This window comes from Drosophila simulans, chromosome 3L (genome assembly GCF_016746395.2).
Source record: "Drosophila simulans strain w501 chromosome 3L, Prin_Dsim_3.1, whole genome shotgun sequence".
In the NCBI taxonomy this organism is placed as follows: domain Eukaryota; kingdom Metazoa; phylum Arthropoda; class Insecta; order Diptera; family Drosophilidae; genus Drosophila; species Drosophila simulans.
This window is the reverse complement of record NC_052522.2, coordinates 20,023,206-20,038,932: the sequence shown is the minus strand read 5'-3', so window position 1 is coordinate 20,038,932 and position 15,727 is coordinate 20,023,206. Positions and strand designations below refer to the sequence as shown.

The 15,727-nt window shown below is 47.1% G+C and overlaps 4 protein-coding genes across 9 annotated transcripts; 1 reads left to right on the top strand and 3 right to left on the bottom strand.

The window, feature by feature from the left end:
• Window positions 1-20: 20 nt before the first annotated feature.
• Window positions 21-6,219, bottom strand: LOC6738842 (rho-related BTB domain-containing protein 1). Of its 4 annotated transcripts, none has more exons than XM_016171798.3 (13): window positions 5,853-6,219; window positions 3,777-3,994; window positions 3,610-3,713; window positions 3,346-3,543; window positions 2,568-3,104; window positions 2,247-2,508; window positions 2,068-2,181; window positions 1,917-2,003; window positions 1,763-1,846; window positions 1,459-1,701; window positions 1,123-1,393; window positions 694-868; window positions 21-623 (listed from the first exon to the last, which is right to left on the bottom strand). In XM_016171798.3, the coding sequence occupies exons 2-12, from the start codon at window positions 3,963-3,965 to the stop codon at window positions 717-719; spliced, it is 2,241 nt and encodes a 746-aa protein (XP_016032662.1). In that variant the 5' UTR covers window positions 3,966-3,994; window positions 5,853-6,219; the 3' UTR covers window positions 21-623; window positions 694-716. The 4 variants fall into 4 exon arrangements, with proteins under 4 accessions (XP_016032662.1, XP_016032661.1, XP_039149766.1 ...); XM_016171797.3 differs by having other exon boundaries at window positions 694-847; XM_039293832.2 differs by having other exon boundaries at window positions 2,247-2,505; window positions 5,853-6,218.
• On the top strand, window positions 4,547-10,772 carry LOC6738841 (insulin-degrading enzyme). 3 transcript variants are annotated; one of them, XM_044922903.1, is made up of 14 exons: window positions 4,547-4,565; window positions 6,883-7,017; window positions 7,079-7,213; window positions 7,271-7,541; window positions 7,596-7,824; window positions 7,875-8,077; window positions 8,167-8,252; window positions 8,314-8,773; window positions 8,832-9,182; window positions 9,245-9,476; window positions 9,538-9,744; window positions 9,803-10,095; window positions 10,153-10,362; window positions 10,423-10,772. In XM_044922903.1, the coding sequence occupies exons 2-14, from the start codon at window positions 6,950-6,952 to the stop codon at window positions 10,648-10,650; spliced, it is 2,973 nt and encodes a 990-aa protein (XP_044778838.1). In that variant the 5' UTR covers window positions 4,547-4,565; window positions 6,883-6,949; the 3' UTR covers window positions 10,651-10,772. The 3 variants fall into 3 exon arrangements, with proteins under 3 accessions (XP_044778838.1, XP_039149765.1, XP_002085641.1); XM_002085605.3 differs by lacking the exon at window positions 4,547-4,565 and adding an exon at window positions 6,530-6,819; XM_039293831.1 differs by lacking the exons at window positions 4,547-4,565; window positions 9,803-10,095; window positions 10,153-10,362; window positions 10,423-10,772 and adding an exon at window positions 6,528-6,819 and having other exon boundaries at window positions 9,245-9,358; window positions 9,420-9,476; window positions 9,538-9,679.
• LOC6738840 lies at window positions 10,744-12,159 on the bottom strand. Its single transcript, XM_002085604.4, has 3 exons — window positions 11,694-12,159; window positions 11,160-11,633; window positions 10,744-11,090 (listed from the first exon to the last, which is right to left on the bottom strand). The coding sequence occupies exons 1-3, from the start codon at window positions 11,932-11,934 to the stop codon at window positions 10,744-10,746; spliced, it is 1,062 nt and encodes a 353-aa protein (XP_002085640.2). The 5' UTR covers window positions 11,935-12,159.
• A 193-nt stretch (window positions 12,160-12,352) lies between these two features.
• LOC6738839 (protein inturned) lies at window positions 12,353-15,251 on the bottom strand. Its single transcript, XM_002085603.4, has one exon. The coding sequence runs from the start codon at window positions 15,110-15,112 to the stop codon at window positions 12,503-12,505; it is 2,610 nt and encodes an 869-aa protein (XP_002085639.1). The 5' UTR covers window positions 15,113-15,251; the 3' UTR covers window positions 12,353-12,502.
• Window positions 15,252-15,727: the final 476 nt, after the last annotated feature.

Sequence of the window (15,727 nt, the reverse complement as noted above, 5' to 3'; positions counted from 1 at the left end):
TACAAGGAAGAAAGGTGAGATTTGTTCGTAATTGCTTTATTCTATCATTCTGTACAAAATGCGTCCTTATCGTAGAGAATTGCTTAGAGCTATGGCTAGACAAATGTTTCCGTAAGTAGGAATTCAAAAATATACATACATACATGTCTTAGGTAAAGGTACAAATATATGGATATACACCTGTCTGCGTTCTTCAGCTGTCCACATTCCATGGGATCGTGCAGAACCAGTTGAGTGTACACCGATATATCGTAAGGCAATACAGCGAAATGCTTCGCATCGCCGAGGTGCGTGTGCATACATACTCGTCTATGCTTTGCATTTTATATAGGCGTATAAATATAAGAAATCCGAAGCACTCTGCAGTATGCTCCTTTGTTCTGGGTCGAGCTACGTTGGACTTATTAATCGTTAATCACTAAGGCAAATTTGCGCTCTATATATTGCGTAATGTCAAAAGCAGACGCGCCACGGCCCCTCCATTCCCAATCCCTATCCCCCCGACCACGCTAAATCGTGCCCTTGAGGTTTGTTATGTATGGATTTGGAAAAGTATCAAAATACTTAAAATCGTACAGATGAAACATATCAGGACCGGCAGGATCACAATGAAGCGCAGTGATCTGGAATCAAAATATCGAAGTAAATCGTTAATATCGAAGAAACCTTACTTTGAAATCAATAAGAACGCACCTTCCTTGCCCTAGGGCTGGGTGTCAGAGATTCAGGTCCATGTCCGCCTCCAGATCAATGTGGTTGAGCGAGTTGCCGGCGCTGTTGAAGATCTGATTATCTGCGTTGCTGTTCTCAGTGGTTCCACTCACATCAGTGCTTCGCTTCGATTTACCTAACAGCCAGCAAGAGAATACTTTGACCAAATTTCGCACATTAATATTATGATGATGGCGTTGTCGTTGTAAATGAGCAAGGAAATCAACAGGAAAGGAAAACAATAACGAGACACCTAGCTACGAATACAAACCGCCGTCATGATGCATACATTATCCTCAACAGCTAGCTGAAACTAAAACCTGAGCTGATCCTCCGACTGGAGTATTGGACTGGGATGTTAAGTGTGGTGGGATGTGGAGCAGATAGTTCCGTAAAAGTAGCAACACTTACCGCCCGTGAAGCACAGACAGCCCTCGTCATCGCTAGGCGATTCCCGCCTCGAAGTCTTTAGCTTAAGCTCCTTGTTCAGCTCGTTCAGGCATCGCTGATAGTAATCATAGTCCTTCAGATACCAGACTGGAGGCCATCGGTGCTCGCGCAAGTACTCCTGATTATCCTGGTGCAGCGCCTTTAGGCCCTTGAGTGAAAACTTACAAATAAGGTTGTAATTGACGCACAGGTATGACATGCACCACTCGGCCAATTGATGTGCGTTATGCAGCTAAAAGAAAAAAGAAAAGTATGGTATTTCAGTATATCATTTTTAACCGATCTTTCTATATGTACCTTCACTGGCTCGAGCAGCTTTAGACAGTGATCCACCGTTTCATTGGTTTCGTTCTGGGAAATCAGAGTGAGATCTTCAATAACGCGGCATTCAACCAGGTTGAGCAGCCGCGGCAGGCAGAGTCTATTGGCCAGCTCCAGCAGATTGAGGCACTTGACGGCCGAGATTGGCGGAATCTGGTCCGTGTATAGGTAGCACAGCAGCTTGTGGAATGTGTAAATGGTAACGCCAGGGAATACGATCTAAGGTGAAAGAAATGTATGACAACTGTCCTTAGTTTAGGGGTATTGTGCCCGTTCCTACCACATTGGAATGCGCCTCGCGAAAGTCGCCCAACAACATTGCGCGCATGACATCACAACGACCAACCAACACAGCGCGGTGTGCCTGCAATGCAGCAAAGGTAAGTGTGAACGATTGTGCTCCATATAGTAATTCAACAGACATATGTATGTACCTTCATTAAACCATCGTCCAATTCAAAGGTGACATCACTGAAGCAACCGTCACCAATGCAATGCCGTTCCATGCTTTCTTTGATGCGCTAATGTAAGGAAAAGAAAATGGTTAGGACCGTAAAATAGACATCATGACATCAATGTCCTTACCAGGCAAATGTGCGGATTTGGCTCATCGCTGGAGTTCTCGATGACGGTTTGAGGCCTGGAAAGTAGCTGAGTCAGTTGCGGCAGTTCTAATAGATCGGCAGCTTCTCTAATTTCCTGTGAGCATTAACAATATATTAATAGGTCAAACTTAACACAGAACATATTGAAACGTTTCCTACCTCCAGATTATCGCAATCCTTGTCAATGGTACCGGTATAAATAAATCTCAGGCACTGATGCAGAGCTTGCGGAGAGATAAGTTTGCTAAGGGTGACAATCGTCTGCAGACCATTTACACCCCGATGGTTTTCCACGTGCACCAGGCGAATGCTCTGCAGAACCGGATGATGCAGCTCCCTGTACAAATCGTTGGACCGCTTAGACTCCATGAGAGGTAACGCCTGGTAGCTGGAGCGGCGCTTTAAGTGTTCCCACATTCTGCTGATGGAAAATGTATTCAAAGTCAAATGGGTTTAATGCGAGTGGGAGGCAGCACCCACCGTTGTGTGCGTGATTCGTAGCGGATCAGGGACTCAGTGTCGTCGTTAAAGTCTGCTATGGTGGCCTCCCCGAATGTTGAGCTGACCATGCTAGATTCGCTGCTGCTCCGCCCGCCCATATCAGTCAGCTCAGTGCTAAGCAGGCGCTGGAAGATGCTGGACGCGGCGGCTAGCATGAACCTGTGCACGGCGAACTTGGTGCCACCCGCCCCTACCAGGACGAGGTCGGTGTAGGCCTGCGACAGGAACATGTTGTAGATGTCCTGCCGATAGTTGCCCACCATGACGGTGACCTCCGGTGGTGGTGGCTTCGGTGGCCGGAACGGCGCCTGCAGCAGAGGCTTCTGCACCTTCTTCAGGTTTGTCATCCAGAAGCGCTGCTGTCGGCGTGCAATCAACGCGGATCGGATGGCATTTTCAAACACCTCGTTCACCCCAAAGTAGGTGAAAACACTGGTCTCGTAGTAGGCCACTCCCAGCTCTTTGGCGACGGCACGCGCCTCATCCGGCATAACCAGGTCACTCTTCAATGCGGCTCTTTAAAAAAAAGATTATAGTAATGATTGCCTTTAATTTAGTCCAATTAAATATAATATCTCTGAACATCTAAACAGATTAATTTGTTCTAGTGTGCTGAACATTGAATTATATCTTTAGTATGTTCTAAATATAATCCAAATATAGTGAATAATTGAATTGATTGAAGAACCCGCACGCGGTTTTTAATTAAAAAGTGAAAGCCACTCAAAACTGGCTGAAACCTGCTAGCTATGCATACCGAACAAAGGTTCCCTTCTCGCCGAAATACGAGAGATAGTTCTCATCGCGATACATGTAGCGCAGGTCGTTCTTGCAGCCAACTAGAATGACGGGAACATCCGGACAAAAGCGGCGAATTTCCGGATACCACATCATCTTGCAGTTGCGCAGGGAAATCGGACTGGCAATGGAAAAGCACAGCAGCACCACATCGGATCTGTAGGTCAAGAAGACATCTTATTGATTCGTATGGCGAAAGTGCTGCTACATGAGCTCTACACACCTGCCGTATGCGAAGCGCCGATCCTTGTCATGATCACCAAATGTGTCCCATAGGCGAAGTGAGACATTCACTCCATCCACCACCTCCCAGGATCGCTCGAGTACCTTTAATGTATAAGGATTCGGTTAAATTCAATAACTACGACTCTTGGGAGAATGGTAACCCACATCCTTATATATGCGATACTGGTCGATGGCCCACACGGTCGGCACGTGCGTGGAGAGGAGCTGGGATAGCGAGACGTGTTTGTTGCAGGCCCTCGCGCAGATCAGTCGGGTCTTGCCCACGGCCGTGTCCCCCACCAGGACGCACTTCACCAGCTCTTGATGCGGCTGCTCGTTGTCCATTTTGGGCATGCACAAATAGCAGAACAAGCTTATGGAATCTGAAATGATAAGTGTTGGATTTTGTATGATTTAATAAGGATTTTGTCAATTTGGATATATTTTCTCTTGAGGAAAACATACATAAATGAAAATATTAAGAATAAAATAAACTGCTGACGCCCCTTCTAATATAAATTAGTGAACTACGTAGAATAGCTGCCCTAATGTTTTTCAGTTCTGATAAGCTCTATCGCTGATGCTAAATTCTCGACTAACAATCGACCTGCTAATTACTAAGTTACACAAAGTATCGTCTGCATTAACATTTTGTGTGAAGACGAAATTGTTCCATCACGTGATTAATTTGATTTTAATCTAGATACCTAAGTGCTTCCCAAATTAGAAATAGTTTGAAGTAATCTACGCACTGGGAAAATTCATTTCTACGTCCAGTTATACGCAAATCCAGAATAACTGATCTACGCCAATAAGCTGTTTTGTTTGTTTACTTGCTGCACTATCGTGAAATCAGATACCTGCTTCGTATCATTTACTGGGAAATCTATTGGATCCCGCAATCGGAGGCTATATAAGCAGCCAATTCATTGACCCCCACTTGAGGAAGTTGGAGTAAGTACCTCGGATACGGAGCGATAAGCTCGCTCACTCTTTGAACCTCTAATTGAACCTAATTGGGCTGCACTAAAAATATATCTGCCTTCAATCCTCCGGTCGCAATGAGCACGCTTCTTCCTGCGTGGCCCACGCTCCATGGCAATCCATTGTCCGATCTTCTCGACGAGCTGCAGTCTGTCTATTTTGGGACGCGCTTCAAACCCAAAACAATAAGCATGCAATTGAAGGCACTTCAAGTGGTCGCCAGAAGCGATCGTTGTTCTCCACAGGAAAGTCTTTTGTTCGTGCGAAGACTTTGAGTTACTGTCAATATTGTGGATCGTTGACCTCAGGAATCGGTTCCACTTTCGCTTTGATTTTCTATAATTTATGTGTTCAATCTATTCAGGGACATTTGAATTGACTTTATGAAGGAGCAATCTTTAAATGTTTTCAAATATTCTTAAATTTACATGTCTTGTATAATTTTCATTTCTGCATAGACTGATATCAAATACTATCAAATACCGCTCTTATTTTTATTATTTTCTTGTAGAAATATTTTTAAAACATTATTTAAGTTGTCAGTCTTAAGCAAAGTGAAGCAAAAACAAAGAAACAAAGAAAGGTGAAGTTGTGAAGGTGAACAACTTTTAGTTTTTGAAGATATCAGGTACATATTTTGAAATATATTCTCAAGTGGCAAGCATCTGCAGCATAAAATTGGATCGATTTTACAGTTTTAAAAAGTTAGTTTTCTTAGTTTTCATTGTAAAATATTTCCACCAACCATAAACTTGGCAAATAAAAACAAAGTGTATTTAGGGACTGGTTCCAAGTTATTTCTCATGCGAGGTGTGAACATGTCGAGTAATTAGGCGTTTTGATTCGCGAGAATTCGCAGAGCACGCCAGCATATTAGCATTATTAACGAACTCTGCGCTGTTTTGCCATGTCTGGGAAGTCTCCTTTCTTCAATTTTGCCAGCTTATTGATTTTCTCGTGCCATTGCAAAACGGCCACAAATACCGTTACCAAACACACACACACTGACACTCGCAAACAAGGAGGCACAGAAGGGACTTTTAGGAGGGGATCTTGGAGTTCGGACTCGCCATTCCGGCAAACTTGACCCATTTGGGGGAGAAAAATCGTTGAACACTTGCACTTTTTCGCGAGGAAAACGCATGTTGGTGGGTAAACAACTTGATTAGAACCTAATTCTTCGACTGCTGACCGACGGGGAGAGCACAGAATTCACGAACTCATGAATCTCCGCGGACGTAGCACTGCAGCACTCACCTCTGAAAACGCCTGATCCCACGGATTGCACGAATTGCACGGATTTGCCTCAATGTTCTTACTTTTGCGTATTGCACTTATCAACACGCACACCAAAGCACGGCATTTTACAACAATTTGCATTTATTTCTGCACCCACACACCGATGGCGACGCAGTTTGTGGTTCGCAAACACGCGCAATCTTTACGGCTGGCACAAGTTCAACATCTCTGCGAGCTGGTTGCCGACGGAAGAGCCAGTGCTCGCTGGCCAGGTGCACTATCAATGAAATTAAAAAATAATAAAATGCAGTTACAGCCCGCAATTCTTCTACGCGCTTTGACGGCAGCCGGCCAGTGTTGGACAACGGCGGCGGATGGGCGCGGAGCACTGCCAGATTGAACGGGAATTCACGGAATATTTATTTTTATAATGACTGTTATCAGGGCTGCCCAATATTTATTATATGGTCGTTAGAAAAGTTCCAAGCATTTGAAATACAATTTGAAATCGCCATCTATCCTAGGCATGCAGCTTAGTTCAGTCCAAAGTTACATTAGAACAATCAGCACCTTAAACTTATTAAGTCTTTCGTATTTGAAAATATGGCTTACCAGCCATATGCACTTTGTACAATTTTTCCAATTGGGAATTTCAAATCTGGAACAACTCACAAAATAAACGATCTGGCAACACATTGAACTAGTTCCGTGTGCACGGTGAGTTGGCAGCCCTGCGAACAGATGATTATTTGCTATTTTAGTTGTTGCGAAACTACTTAGAATTTATTTTTCGGACCAAAAAGCGATTGAAATTTATTGAACGCGTAACCGACCGGCTCGGAAACCTACTCCACCCACTCTACGATTTCTTGTTGTACGGGCGCTACATAAAGCCGGAGTGGCGCTATCAAAAGTATTTCACAAACTCAATGTATCTTACGAGCAGAAAATCGATTTTTGCCTTAACAGCGGTTTTTGGTCGACGGTTGGCAGCAATAAATCAAATATCTGCCAACGGGCACCACTAAATCGCAATTATTTCGCACAGGTCAAGTGCATTGAGGGCCAGCATTTCAGTAACACATCGAACGATTGGCACGCTTACTAAACCCAAGATGACAATAGCCGAGAGCTCGCAAAAGTCCGCAACAAGGAAGCCAGACAACATGGAGCCTATTTTGAGGTGAGTGCACGTTACGCATCCTAAAGGTCTTCGTCTAAAGGCAATGACTTGTCGTTTCTAGGCTGAACAACATTGAAAAGTCGCTGCAGGACACACGCGACTACCGCGGATTGCAGCTGGCAAATGGACTGAAGGTCCTGCTCATCAGCGATCCCAACACAGATGTCTCGGCGGCAGCGCTGTCCGTGCAAGTGGGGTAAGTTAGGTCAAATCTTTACTCAATGTTCGCCTCTAATGAGTGTACCCATGGCAGCCACATGTCGGATCCCACGAACCTGCCTGGATTGGCCCACTTTTGTGAGCACATGCTGTTCCTGGGCACCGAGAAGTATCCGCACGAGAATGGCTACACCACATACCTTTCGCAGAGCGGCGGAAGCAGCAACGCCGCCACTTATCCCCTGATGACCAAGTACCACTTCCACGTGGCGCCGGACAAGTTGGATGGAGCCTTAGATCGCTTCGCGCAGTTCTTCATTGCGCCCTTGTTCACGCCCAGTGCAACTGAGCGGGAAATCAATGCGGTATGTGAATTCATTCATTAAATTCCTGACAGAAATAAGACGCCGTCATTGCAGGTAAACTCTGAGCACGAGAAAAACCTGCCCAGCGATTTGTGGCGTATCAAGCAGGTGAACCGGCACCTGGCAAAGCCGGATCATGCCTACAGCAAGTTCGGCAGCGGCAACAAGACCACCCTATCCGAAATACCCAAGTCCAAGAACATAGATGTGAGGGATGAGCTGCTAAAGTTCCACAAGCAGTGGTACTCCGCCAACATAATGTGCCTGGCTGTCATCGGAAAAGGTTCGTTTTAGTATAGTTGTTTCTGCCAGGAAGTAATCAATCTATAACAGAATCGCTGGACGAACTGGAGGGCATGGTGTTGGAGAAGTTCTCCGAAATCGAGAACAAAAACGTCAAGGTTCCAGGTTGGCCACGCCACCCCTACGCCGAGGAGCGCTATGGCCAAAAGGTGAAAATAGTGCCTATCAAAGACATCCGATCGCTGACGATAAGCTTTACCACAGACGACTTGACGCAGTTCTACAAGTCAGGCGTAAGTTTAAGGTACCACTGCGCTGTGGCTACGGATCAATCAGAGGATTCCTCTCTGGCCAGCCCACTGAACCTCTTGTTTAATTATAGCCCGATAACTATTTGACGCACCTCATCGGTCACGAGGGCAAGGGCAGCATTTTATCCGAGCTGCGACGTCTGGGCTGGTGCAATGAGTAAGTTCATCCAGACTCCCGATATCATAGTTACCATCTATACCATCTATTCCTTTTGCAGTCTTATGGCCGGGCATCAGAACACGCAAAACGGCTTTGGATTCTTCGATATTGTCGTTGACCTGACGCAGGAGGGTTTGGAGCATGTGGATGACATTGTCAAGATCGTGTTTCAGTACCTGGAAATGCTGCGGAAAGAGGGACCCAAGAAGTGGATATTCGACGAGTGTGTGAAACTCAACGAAATGAGATTCCGCTTCAAGGAAAAGGAGCAGCCGGAGAATTTAGTCACACATGCCGTCTCGTCCATGCAAATATTTCCCCTGGAGGAGGTACTTATAGCTCCATATCTGAGCAACGAATGGCGTCCAGACCTCATTAAAGGCCTACTGGATGAGCTGGTTCCCTCCAAGAGCCGCATCGTAATAGTAAGCCAGAGTTTCGAACCGGATTGCGACCTAGCGGAGCCCTACTATAAAACAAAGTACGGCATTAAGCGCGTGGCCAAGGATACTGTGCAAGTACGTTAAGTTGTATTATGTTGGTCTTTCAAGAAATAATCTTAAAATATTTTTGTAGTGCTGGGAGAATTGTGAACTTAACGAGAACCTGAAACTGGCGCTGCCAAACAGCTTCATACCAACGAACTTTGATATATCCGATGTCCCAGCCGATGCTCCCAAACATCCCACGATTATTTTGGATACCCCCATTTTGAGGGTGTGGCATAAGCAGGACAATCAGTTCAATAAGCCAAAGGCATGCATGACTTTCGACATGTCCAATCCGATTGCTTATCTGGATCCCCTGAACTGCAATCTGAACCATATGATGGTGATGCTGCTGAAGGATCAGCTCAACGAGTACTTGTACGATGCGGAGCTAGCCAGCTTGAAGCTCAGTGTGATGGGCAAGTCGTGCGGCATCGATGTGAGAATGCGCAACTCTTATGCATTGAACTCTCAAATTACAAAATGCTTTTTCTCTTGCAGTTCACCATTCGAGGCTTTAGTGACAAACAGGTGGTGCTGTTGGAGAAGCTGTTAGATCACCTCTTTGACTTCTCCATCGACGAGAAGCGTTTCGACATCCTTAAGGAGGAATACGTACGTTCACTGAAAAACTTTAAGGCTGAGCAACCATATCAGCATTCCATATACTATTTAGCTCTGCTGTTAACTGAAAATGCGTGGGCCAATATGGAGCTCTTGGACGCTATGGAACGTAAGATATTAGCTTGATCTATCTGGAAAAGAAGGTTACTAATAATTTCACCCTTTTATAGTTGTCACGTACGATAGAGTGTTGAACTTCGCTAAGGAGTTCTTCCAGCGCCTGCACACAGAGTGCTTTATTTTTGGCAATGTGACCAAGCAGCAGGCCACGGACATCGCGGGGCGAGTTAACACCCGCCTGGAGGCTACCAATGCGTCGAAGCTACCCATTTTGGCGCGGCAAATGCTTAAGAAGCGAGAGTATAAGCTGCTCGCCGGTAAGTCGACACACTGCTCAACTCTTTGTACCCAATCATGAGTTCCGTTCCATTAAAGGCGACAGCTACTTATTTGAGAAGGAGAATGAGTTCCACAAGAGCTCCTGCACTCAGCTCTACTTGCAATGCGGCGCACAAACAGATCACACAAACATAATGGTGAACCTGGTGTCCCAGGTGCTCTCCGAACCTTGCTACGATTGCCTGCGCACAAAGGAACAGCTGGGCTACATCGTTTTCAGTGGCGTGCGTAAGGTGAATGGAGCTAATGGCATACGTATCATTGTGCAGTCGGCAAAGCACCCGTCCTTTGTGGAAGATCGTATTGAAAACTTTCTGCAAACTTATCTGGTAATAGAAGGATTGTCTATTGTAAACAGTTTATAAACTAATTTCTCATATCTTCAGCAAGTAATTGAGGACATGCCACTGGATGAGTTTGAGCGGCACAAGGAGGCTTTGGCCGTGAAGAAGCTGGAAAAGCCTAAGACCATATTCCAGCAATTCAGCCAGTTCTATGGCGAAATAGCCATGCAGACGTACCACTTTGAAAGAGAGGAGGCTGAGGTAGCAATACTCCGTAAGATTAGCAAGGCCGACTTTGTGGAATACTTCAAGGTGAGAGAATATGGATGCTTAAAAGTCCATCTTGGTCTGACCACCTCTTTTACTTTGCAGAAATTTATCGCAAAAGATGGCGAAGAGCGACGCGTTCTGTCCGTACACATTGTGTCCCAGCAAACCGATGAAAATGCCACGTCAGAAGCGGAGCCCGTAGAGATCACAAACATGGAGCGTCACAAACCAATCAGTGATATTGTAACCTTTAAGTCGTGCAAGGAGCTGTACCCCATTGCTCTGCCATTCCTTGACATTAAGGCGAAGGGAGCACGCAGCAAGCTTTAAACTGCAATAAGGATATTGAGGTCTTTCTTAATAGCACATGGTTTTGGTCTCTTTTTGTTTTAATTGCTCGAGAAGAAAACATTGTTCTGTCATTCACAAATATAAAAGAATCTGGATTAACAGCGCGTTCTGCTTGATGTAAGAGCTGCCGAGGAGCACGCTGTTCGGGATGGAGAAGCCCATGTCTACCTTGTTCAGCACCTGTGAACTGAGATCTTGCGTTCTTCGGTGGGTGTGACTTTGATCCAGTATGGAAATTTTGTGCTTCTGCTGGATATCTTCGGTCCACTTAGTGTTCTGGAAAATTCCGTCCATTTCTAACAAGATGTTGTTGCTTTGGCCAGTTTTAGATTTCGGGTTAAAGACGCCGTATCCCAATTGCAGGTTCAGCAGCTCGCGATTCATGTGATGGAAAGTGCACTTTAGTTGCAGGGACTTTCCTGGAATTGGATTAACAAGAAACAAGATATAACTAATACTCCGTGGATCCACCCCAAATACTGATATACCTTTAAAGCTGAATATCGGACTACTGACAGTGGCCAATTTAGGTGCTTTGATTAGTTCCGTGACGTTCTCCAGCTTCCAATAGTAGGTGAACAACTTTACATCCTGATCGGCCAGTACAGTGTTATTGAACTTATCGACTTCCGTTTCCCGAGCTCCAAGATTTGCGTTCGTCTCCAAGTTTTTCAGAGTAGGACTCTTCTTGAGTCCGAAGTCTGGAGCAACTTCGTTCTCTTCGGCTTTCGAATTGGTTGAATTGGAAAGCTTCTTGGGAGGATCGATTGGCTTGAAGATTGGCGGCACAGCAGCGCTGGTGATTGGCCTCACAGTCGGAGGTGGAGTGGGCAGAGATGTGGAAAAGGCTGTATTGAGCTTAAGTCCATTCGCCTTGGCTAAGTGCACCAAAATCAGTTTCATTACACGAAGCTCTTCGTAGAGCTTGTTCTCCAGACTCCGGAAGGCCATGTTCATTTCATCTGCACATAAACCAAAAATAATTTCAAGATCAAACGGGCAAGAGACCACTGACCACCCACCTGATCCACACACTCCCTTGAGGGTTTTTGTGGTGACAGCCTCGGCAGACGCCTTCACCTCACCCGCAGTCACAGTGCAAACCGCTTTCTGCACTTCGCTGGGCAGTTTTGGAGAAGCTTCCGTATCCGAGGGATTCCCAGTGACGTTGAACAGTCCACTGCCCGATTCCTCCTCCATCGCCATGGCCGTGGAGCAGAGAACAAGGCAGAACAGCATCCACGTAGCTGTCATCATATCCATCCACCAAGAAACCTCTTATGTTGGAACACCCAAACAGAACTGTCGACGAATCTGGGGAAATTGGCAACTTGGGGAGCACCACCTTGAGCCACTCGTTCACGTGGATTTATTGCTCGGCGTGTCTCTTGACTTCTGGTGCGTGGAACTACTTTTAGAATGGGACCCTCCCACCGAACTCTAAAAATAGTGGACACTTCTGATGGCTTCTCTAGTACGAACTATGAATGAATGAAACACATTCGCACGATTCTTGTGTTTTCCTCTTGAAAAACCTCATACATATTTATTCGCTGCGTTTCAGAAGAAATATACACAATTTTTCAATTTCTTAGAGTTTTGGCAAGCTTGCGCTTTTCGAATTTTGAAAATACAAAATTGCACTTCCCTTAATTTTAATGCTTTTGTAATGGAATGGTTGAAAATGATTAATTATGCATTCTTAAATATAATTTTAAAAAATTGTTTGAATACTTATATAGAAGTAATTTGTTTAGTTAAAGCCACATTTTAAATATTTGTGTTTATATTATAGCAAGAATTCGACTCATAGTAGTATCCTGCCAAGATGTCATCCCATGGAGAAGAAGGACAACCGAAAGGCCATCTCGACTATGTTCTGGGGAACATCGGACCGGTGACACACGTACACTTCCTTGGCTGGCGACTGAAAGAGGCGACCAACCACCACGAAGCGACTGCTCGTCGGGGATTGGGATTGCCCATCCGTTTTGGGTTGCGTGCTGACCTCCAGGGTCATGCCGTGCTCCTTGACCAGCGACACTGTGTGGCTACTGTGCCCGTTCGAGCTCGGCTGTGCTCTCGAGGATTCCGATAGTTGCCTGCGATAGTGCTTGGATTTCTGCAGCACGGCGTGGATTATGTGACACGCCTGACGAATCTCGGAGAGGTAGTTGGAGTTCTCGGAACTGTCGGTAAATGGGGCAAACAAGGACCCATTGGCTATGTCAATGTAGACGTAGTGCAGCACGGAATTCTTCCAGCCGGCGGATATCTTGACCGGCACCACGTTGTTGATCTCCTTCCACATGGACTCCGTCATTTGGCTCTGGTTGTGGCTCTCGGCCCCGAGATTCAGTCCATAGTGGAGTGGATGCTGTACGGCGAAGTTCTCCCAGTCGGAACCGCTGTCCGAGTCCTCGGCAGCACCATGGATGGGGGTCAATCGCCTGCGACAGGACTCGTCCTCACTGGGAGTCAGACTGTGTATGGAAGACCCACCCAGGGACGAGCAGAGTTGGGCCTCCTCCTCCACCGAAGGACTCAGCACGGTTAGCTTCTGCTTGAGGAAGGACTCCAGCCGGTTGTTCGGCTCCTTCTCCTGATCCCTGCTCTCGCTGGCAGTGGCGTCCAGCACCTCCGGTCTCTTATTGGAAACGGACCAGAACATGGCCAGGGACTCAATGCCGCATTGCACCAGGTGGTCCAGCGTCTCCTGAATCTCCTCGATGTAAAAGAGCGATGGTCCCACCACCGCATCCGGCGCCATGTCCGGAGCATCGAAGATCTTTAAGATCACGGCCAGACTCAAGTGGTTCTTGGTGCAGATGGTAAGGAAATATCGCCCTGTGGCACTGGGCAACACTATCTCCTCCCACACGTACATCTCGCGAACTTTGATTCCCGGAGCAGCTCCGAGCAACTCGAAGATCCCGCGGCAGCGCAGAAATCCCTCTACACTCACCCGCACTTCCGGGGGCAACAGGCTGGCCACCAGGAAGCCATCGTAGTACAGCGCACTGCCGTAGATGAAGAACTCGCGATGGGTGGTGAGTGGCTCATCGTTCCAGTTGCGATAGTCCATGGCCTCCATTTCACTCAGAGCATCAAAGATGCGCAGCTGTGCTTCCTTGGGCAGTGGCAGGCTGCGGGATTGGCCCAGGAGCTCCTCGAAACGAATATGACCATGGCATCTGGCCACGAGCCGGGTCCTCTGGATTTCACAAAAGTGTCGCAGGAACAGCTTTAGTCTCGAACTATTCCCCGGCTCTCCCTCCTGGTTGAAGCTCTCCAGGACCAAGCCCGGCAGAGAGAAGCGTATGTATCCGATCAGCTCATCCGATCGCAGGCTGCACTCCGCCGCACTGCAGAGTCCTCCGGCGTAGGCGAAGAGGACTAGGAACCCATTCAGTCGGCGGTAGTTTACGTGGTATTGCACCTGGTCCACCAGCAGCCTTGAGCTCAGCGGCTGGGTGTGCAGTTCACTGAGTACGGCATGCAGGGTGAGGAAACTCCCACGGGCCTTGAATAGGAAGTTGTCGGGGGTTTCCGGAAAGTAGTAGAGGGAATCCTGTTGCTGCTCATGCTGATAGCACTCCGGTGGGAGTAGCAGCATAGCAAAGGGCATTCTTATGTCCACGGAACTGCCGGGACCACCGAAGTTCCCCTCCGTTATCAACATCTGCTCAAACTTCTCCGTGAACATGGGAAAGTTCTCCACCTTGCACACCTGCTCCTCGCGAACATTTTGATTATACCCCGGATCGGTGGGGGAAACTGCACTGGCCGCACCGCACGACTGGAACCCTAGGCACACCTGAGTGGGCTCCACGAACTGCTGGAGCAACTCATCCACATTGCTGGCGTACAACTCTATGCCATTCAGGGATCTAAACCAATCTCCCCGCTTGATGCCGTGCTGCAGAGCACTCAGATCGTGAACGAATCCATCGACCATCAGGCATTCTGGTTGGTCCGGAAAGGGCAGCACCCGGAAGCCCAGTATGGACTCCACCGCCGTGGATCGTCGTCCGAAACGGAAGCGATCGGCGGCTGTGATCACCAGATCCAGTTTCTTGGGATCGGGGGCAGCCGTCTTGAACTGTGAGAAACGGAACTCTTGCGGCTCCGTCTGGGTATCCAACCGGCTGGGGCCGTGGGACTGGTTTTGGTTCTGACTCTGATTCTGATTATTGCTGTGCGGCTGGCGACGCGACGACTTCTTTCCCAGGCGCAGCGATCGGCGCATGAACTCCACCCGCCGCTCCGCCGAGACGCCAGTCTTCTCACATCTCACATACTCCATGTAGAAGAGACTGCCGTCTGTGGTCACGTACTCCTCCCAGTTGGCCAGGTCGCTGCCATCGCTGTACGAGTTGCTCAGCGAGGAGTTCGAACTGGAGAAGGCCTCCGAGGGCAGGCTGCCCGGCGATTTGCGCATAGTTCAGCGGGTATTGTTAACTGGGTGGATAGTTATATTAGTGGCCTACTATTCCAGGTACACACTCAACTATCTTCCGCCGCTTGATACCGCCTCAGCTCAGCTCTGAATGTCGACTGAAAGCCGAGATCCGATCTCAGCACTCAAAACCAGTTTCTAATTGAGCTCTGGCTCCGACCAGCCCCCTACCATTCCACTCAAATTCCAGCGGGAAACGAGCCGCTCTCTTGAGATCTGGTTCTCTTTCAACCAGGGGAAACTCAAAACCCACCATGGGTTAGGAAAAGTATAGTTACCATAATACAAAAACTACTTTCTTTTCGCATTTAAAGATTGGACTGCAAACCAGTTTACTTCTGGATTTCGCTATTAACATTAAGTTATAAATAATAATCATGGAAAATCCTTATAAAAATAGAGCTCCGTCTGCGAAATGCTGACTCTGCACAAAGTCACATTTGGTGGAACTTAAAGATTGCTATTATAAGGATTGTGTTAATCAGCGGATGATTAGTAAAATGTTGCTTCCTCAATGGGTATCCGATGATCATTTGTCACAGGAGACTACCGCAGAAACCCTATCTCCCAATAAATTCTTTTACGGCCAATAACCTG

Bases quoted from the DNA above. Each gene is read 5' to 3' on its own strand.
- LOC6738839 (XM_002085603.4), bottom strand. From the start codon at position 15,112: ATGCGCAAATCGCCGGGCAGCCTGCCCTCGGAGGCCTTCTCCAGTTCG.
- LOC6738842 (XM_016171798.3), bottom strand. From the start codon at position 3,965: ATGCCCAAAATGGACAACGAGCAGCCGCATCAAGAGCTGGTGAAGTGC. The intron at 1,847-1,916 runs GTACATACATAT...GCTGCATTGCAG, and splicing joins TGGACGATGGTTTAATGAAG to GCACACCGCGCTGTGTTGGT. The intron at 869-1,122 runs GTAAGTGTTGCT...ATTTGGTCAAAG, and splicing joins CTGTCTGTGCTTCACGGGCG to TATTCTCTTGCTGGCTGTTA.
- LOC6738841 (XM_002085605.3), top strand. From the start codon at position 6,764: ATGTATCTTACGAGCAGAAAATCGATTTTTGCCTTAACAGCGGTTTTT. The intron at 7,214-7,270 runs GTAAGTTAGGTC...TACCCATGGCAG, and splicing joins GCGCTGTCCGTGCAAGTGGG to CCACATGTCGGATCCCACGA. The intron at 8,253-8,313 runs GTAAGTTCATCC...TTCCTTTTGCAG, and splicing joins CGTCTGGGCTGGTGCAATGA to TCTTATGGCCGGGCATCAGA.
- LOC6738840 (XM_002085604.4), bottom strand. From the start codon at position 11,934: ATGGATATGATGACAGCTACGTGGATGCTGTTCTGCCTTGTTCTCTGC. The intron at 11,634-11,693 runs GTGGGTGGTCAG...GTTTATGTGCAG, and splicing joins CAAGGGAGTGTGTGGATCAG to ATGAAATGAACATGGCCTTC. The intron at 11,091-11,159 runs GTATATCAGTAT...ATCCAATTCCAG, and splicing joins TCCGATATTCAGCTTTAAAG to GAAAGTCCCTGCAACTAAAG.